Source organism: Miscanthus floridulus, chromosome 1 (genome assembly GCF_019320115.1).
Source record: "Miscanthus floridulus cultivar M001 chromosome 1, ASM1932011v1, whole genome shotgun sequence".
In the NCBI taxonomy this organism is placed as follows: domain Eukaryota; kingdom Viridiplantae; phylum Streptophyta; class Magnoliopsida; order Poales; family Poaceae; genus Miscanthus; species Miscanthus floridulus.
In genome coordinates this window covers 82248025-82254024 of record NC_089580.1, presented here as the reverse complement: position 1 = coordinate 82254024, position 6000 = coordinate 82248025, and the positions used below count along the sequence as shown (strand labels likewise).

Below are 6000 nucleotides of genomic sequence, written 5' to 3'. Positions count from 1 at the left end.
GTTGCCTGCCGCCCTAGCCGATGTGATCAGATGCACCCGAACCTTAATTCGTTGCTGCTGTGCATTTTCAGATTTGTTTGTCGACAAAGCTCAATCCACTCGTGGTCCCTTCCTCTTTCGCTTTTTCTTCGTCCATTTGTTTGCCACTGATTCTTTTTATTTTCGATCTCAAGGTGCGAGCGGCTTTTCGGCTGCCTGCAACGTGATGAAAAATATGCAACTAAAATACACCATGTGTTTTTAGATCAAAGGCATTCATCCATCTTTATTAGAAAGCATGTCGAACACCAAAGATCCGGAACTGAGGTTACCAATTTTACAGTTTAAAGCATCGAAAAAGCAAGAAACTTAACAGACATCGACTTTCTCCCTAACTAAACACTAGACTCCTTCATGTTAAAACACAACTAGACTACAACTCAACTAAACAAAAGAGGCCGAAAACATCCAACATTGGCAAAACAGCTTCTCAGTGAGCATTCGACGCGATCAGAGGTTGATCATTGCATTTGCAATGGGTCTCAGCTTCATCTTCAGTAGAGGGCGCCAAGTCTTGATCAGCATCAGGGTCTTGTAGATGATCACCACTGGGGATGATAGCACCTTTTTGTTGAACACCATTTCATTTCGAGTCTTCCAAATCGTCCATAATGAATCTGCACATATAAAGAGTATTATCTTTTTTTTCCTCGATAGTTACACTACGTGAAAAATGGTTTGTAGCAGCGGAATGAATTTTTTGTAGGGGCGGCTGGTGATGGAACCGCCTCTACAGTGACGTGCTCGGGAGCCCAAAGACCAGCCGCCCCTATAAATGGAACAGCAGGGGCGGCTGGTAATACGAGCCGCCCCTACAAATAGGTCTGATTTGTAGGGGCGGCTCACTCAGCAGCCGCCTCCAATATTGATATTTATAGGTATTTATAGGGGCGGCTCACTCATCAGCCGCCTCCAATATTGATATTTGTAGGGACGGCTCAATAACCAGCCACCCCTACAAATCACTGTCGCTCCGCTATATAAAAGAACACCCAAAACCTAGACTGATCCCACGCCGACGCCTCTCCTCTCAGCAGTCCGCCTCCCGTCCCCTCTCAGCACACCGACGCCGCCTCTCCTCTCAGCACACCGACGCCTCTCCTCTCAGCAGTCCGCCTCCCGTCCCAGACTTCAGTTTACTGGGGACAGCGCGCACCGCAGTCCGCAGCGTCTCCCCCTTCTGCTCGTCCTCCGCCTCCGTCGTAGGTGCCGGCGCTAAGCGAGGATCCCTCCGTCCGTCCGTCCCGACGGGACCTCGACTGGTTTCGTCGGTCGCTGGTAAGGAAGCACTAACTATTTTCTTCCTCGGATTGACTGCTTGCTTTTTCGAGTTGAGATCAGTTCAGTTTGGAGAGATTATCTCGTTCCACGCCTGCGTGCCCTCGAATCCAAATCTTCCTTGTCTGGGGCGGATGCGCAACCGCTCCTCCAATCCAATCCCCTTCCGGGTTCATGGATTTACTTGATTGATTGATGCTGTAGTACCGAGTATTTTTGTTAATTTCTTTTGGGATTGGTGGTGGAAACACCAAAGGTTGCCCCTGGTAATAGCGGAGGAACTTGGTCTTATAGCGGATTTTTTTTTCTTGGAATCTCCTTCCGGTTCCAGGATGTACTAGTACTGCTCTCCACGCGCTTCTCGAAAAGGCTGACTGAAAGCGACCCGCATTGCTGCAATCACTCGTCCACTCACCTGAATAGTGAATACTATCTGAAATGGATAACCCCAAACCCTCTGGAAAGAGAAATAAAATGGTACCAGCTTTATTGAAATTATTCTCAGACTTGCTATTTATGTGAACAAATTTGTTAGCTTACACATCAAATAGGTCTAGCATTCATGCTAACCGCCTTACTAAATTTGTGTGATGAGTACAGACAGGTTGTACGCTGGTACCTATTGACGGATTGGTTGCATGTAGCCACGCTGGCTGTGTATGAGGAATGCCTTCTTTCTGAACTTTCCATTTATGGCTAACTCTGTTTTGCGTTTTTGTTGCATGCACTGAAGTGGCAACAGGTGACGGGACGTCGATATGAAGTGGTTATGTTGTAACTGCCACTTTGACGACGAGGAGGATGGCCACGACAAGGAACAGGCCAAAGCTCAGAGCAATAAGATAAACCGTACGTTGCTTGCTTTCAATGCTTGTCTTTGTTTGGTCTTGTGAATTCTGGTATGATTGGGCCAGTTGAAGGTTACATAGGATTAGGAACCAACCTTTTGTTCTCTCTTGACGCTTCATGGGAATTAGGAAACCTCAGCCGTATTGAGTCTGAAGAATAGCTGGAAGCAGTTTTCTGGCTATTCACAGAAAGTTTTCAATTTTTTTAATATGAATCAGATTATTGATGGATTCACACATAAAGATGAGGTAGATCAAGAATTTCAGATATGACTTTGGGGACTGGCTAGCAACTTGATAAACCATCATAGTGTTTCTCATAGCAAATTAACACAGAGAAAATTCAATTGTACCATAGTGTTTCTTAGTATAATTTTAAGACTGGCAAATACAAGGATACGTTGTAGTTTCCTATATCAACTGTGTAGATAGCAGATACAAAGATACCATCATATTGCTCTCTATATAAAATGCTTGAACATCTGTCATCAGATGCAAAAATCTCATTATAGTGTTTCTCACATTATAGCCAGAGTTCTTTTCTCCTACAATTGATGTCCCTGAATTGTCGTTGGATGATTTGAAACAAAAGACTGATGATTTTGGATCGAGTGCTCTGATTGGTGAAGGTTCTTATGGACGAGTATATCATGCCACTTTGGATGATGGGAGGCAAGCGGCAGTTAAAAAACTTGATGCATCTGAAAATGAGCCTAATGATGAGTTCCTGAAACAGGTGAGCACTGACAGCACTTTAAGCTTCTTGACTTTGTGTTCATATTCCTCATACGTAGTTGATAATGTCAGAAGGGGAAGCATGAGAAAATACATATGTTCTCTGTGTTGCAGGTCTCACTGGCATCAAAGCTAAAACATGAAAATCTTGTTGAGATGTTGGGTTACTGTGTGGATGGGAATGATCGTATACTCGCATATGAATTTGCAACCATGGGTTCCCTTCATGATGTTTTACATGGTATGACGTTAAGCATTCAGTACCCTTTTCATGTCACATGTGCACACATTATATTCTTTAGGATGTCATACTCATCTGTGATGGACCTGCATCATATTCCTTTGTACAACAGGAAGAAAAGGCGTATTTGAATTGTCCAGGAATTTGACCTTAGGAATGTCAGTGGAATTCTGGGATGAACTGCGCATGGGACTGGTGAGCCTTTAACCCCGCACCATTTTTCTTAGTTGCATACACTCAAATTTGGAATTCATGCTAGAACATTACTGGTCAATGTTATGTTGCAGTGACATCTGTACCTTCTATACACCAGGTTGACAAGGATTCTTTAGTAAGGAAACAGGCCTTCTACGTCTTAACAATATCACTTAGCATCTTTACCTCTTCATCTGGAAATGATAGCAGCCAGCATTCCTCCAGCAGGAGCTCAGCTGCTTTGCCTGCTCAAATCAAAGCAAATGCTGGGACAACAAAAAGAGAAAGGTGGGCTAACAAAGAAGCCAAGTCCCTTGGCGTCGGAGAGATGGACCAATCAGGTGGACACCTTTCAAATGGTCAAGATCGGTGGAAGGTCTTCTTGTTACTCTATGAGATGCTCCAGGAGTATGGGACACATTTAGTTGAAGCAGCCTGGACACACCAGGTTAGTTGGTTTCCTAGTGTTTCTCTTATCAAAAGCAGGTGTGTCTGGAGAAGAATAAGAGCTCATAGTATTATTTTTTCCTGATGTGTAGCTATTAGATCTAGTTGAGTACTTGACTACATTCATTTTTAGTCTTCGCAAAGCATCTGAAAACTTGTCTCAGATTTGCTTATCAAGCCTGACCAACGCCCATCCTACATGTACAAGTTCAGACACAGATAAGTCATGATGGAGTTGTGCATGAAAAATATATGTTCTGGTTGAATTTGAATTGTAAATTTAAATTTTTTTTGGTGAAAAAATGATTTGTAGGGGCGGTTGGTACTGTAGTCGCCCCTACAAATCGATTTGTAGGGGCGGCTGGTGTTCCCAGACCGCCCTAATAAATCGATTTGTAGGGGTGGCTACAGTACCAACCGCCTCTACAAATCAACGATTTGTAGCCACCCTTTCATAGGGGCGGCTGGCAAAACCGCCCCTACAGAGGGTTACTAGCCGCCCCTAGAAATGTTTTTCTACGTAGTGTTATCAACAAACTCTACAAGAAATTCGGCACAGTTGGTTGGCGAACTCCGCCATCCTAAAGTGTTCCTAAGGAGGACCACATGAAGACAACAATGGGGCATTGGAAAAGTATATGGTCAGTGGTTTCAAGTTTGTCACAAGTGGCACATTCCTCACCAATTCTTTTTTCTTCAACTGAACCCTAGATTGGCTTCTATCATGAGCTGCCATCCAAATAATGATTTTGACCTTTAAAGGAATATTGCATTTCCGCACAGTCGTCACATCACATATGTGTCTTTAGAGACGTCACATATGAGCTTCGGCGTGCCTCTAATAACATGTCTGTAGTAAGGTCTTATTACAGACGTGCCTCAACACGCGTCTGTAGTATACAAACAAGCGTCTGCGATTGTGTTTCAGACAGACGGTAGAGGTAAAGACGCGTCTGTGACGACCCTTATCACAGACGCGCGTAACCAACACACGTCTGTGACGAATCCTTATCGCAGATGCGCAAAACCAACATGCGTCTGTGATAACGATTTACAATAAAAAAAGGGGAAAAAACCAATGCCATTGTCTTATATATCATACATGACACGTCAAATTACATACAGCAGTCAATTGCTAATTAGCCATCTCATATACATGAAGTAATATCAAAAGCCATCACATGTCCCTCATATACTGCAAGTAAACCTACTTTCTGCTTGAAACTAAGAACAAAAGTTGCAGGCATGTAACTAATAATCTTCTTGAAGGAAATATTCAAGTCATTGGATTCTACATAAGTGATGTAATCACACAGTGAAGTCAATAAGGGGACTTAATCCATTTTCAAACCAGTACACGCACCGTAAGATGAACTGTACACACTTAGTCTCCGAGCCTGACGGTAGGTGAAGAATTCACCTAGTGCCAGGGTAAAAAAAAATAGCGACCCCAGATGCTAGCAAATCACACAGTCCAGTCCCCAGTTTAGCTAAGAACCACTTAACAAGAAAATATAGTACACTCCCCGTAAGGTGAAGTGTACACACTTAGTCGCCGAGCCAACTAGAAGATTGAGAAACATCTTGTAACAGGATCTTAGAAATTATGTCAAAATATTTTTCGAGATTTGAAGAAGTGGAGTGGGCTTAGCACTTGACCGCTGTGATGACCGATAGACCCATCACAAATTATTGGATCAAACTAGAGATGTCCTCTGTAAAAAGGCCTTTGTTAATGGAAAAACCTAAAAGTCCGTTTAACGGCCCATTATCCGCCCACGGAGAATTCAGAGTCATGCGTGCGGCGCGGATTCCAAAAACCCTAGATGTAGAGGGACGGGGGCGAGCCATTATAAACGCCGTCATCATCGGCACACACCCCCACTTTCCACTACTACTTCGTCTTCCTTGCACACTTGCTTCCACATCTGCAACCCTTCCGCCATTAGAGTTGATCTCCACAAAGAAAAATCCAACCGCACCCTCCTCCCCCAACCAGATCTAAGGCATGGCCAAAGGGAGGAAGCGCAGCCTGATGAGCCCGAAGAAATCTAGCGGAGGAATCGACGGAAGGTGGAGCTCAAACCAGTCGCGATCTGGTGTGGGTCACATCGACCTACTCTGAGGAGGATCTCAACGGGCTGGTCATTGAAGGCATCCGCCCCGATAAGGAGACCACCGGATGGCGCCCCGTAGCAGGTGAGGAGTTCCCGACTC

General features: G+C 44.2%; 1 protein-coding gene across 10 annotated transcripts; it reads left to right on the top strand.

The window, feature by feature from the left end:
- Positions 1-1054: 1054 nt before the first annotated feature.
- Positions 1055-4055, top strand: LOC136488426 (PTI1-like tyrosine-protein kinase 3). 10 transcript variants are annotated; one of them, XM_066485377.1, is made up of 7 exons: positions 1055-1317; positions 2051-2166; positions 2695-2813; positions 2864-2901; positions 3015-3141; positions 3254-3336; positions 3455-4055. In XM_066485377.1, exons 3-7 carry the CDS (start codon positions 2801-2803, stop codon positions 3866-3868), a joined length of 675 nt encoding a protein of 224 aa, XP_066341474.1. In that variant the 5' UTR covers positions 1055-1317; positions 2051-2166; positions 2695-2800; the 3' UTR covers positions 3869-4055. The 10 variants fall into 10 exon arrangements, with proteins under 10 accessions (XP_066341474.1, XP_066341481.1, XP_066341491.1 ...); XM_066485384.1 differs by having other exon boundaries at positions 2699-2901; positions 3455-3472; positions 3565-3691; XM_066485394.1 differs by having other exon boundaries at positions 2699-2901; positions 3429-3472; positions 3565-3659.
- Positions 4056-6000: the final 1945 nt, after the last annotated feature.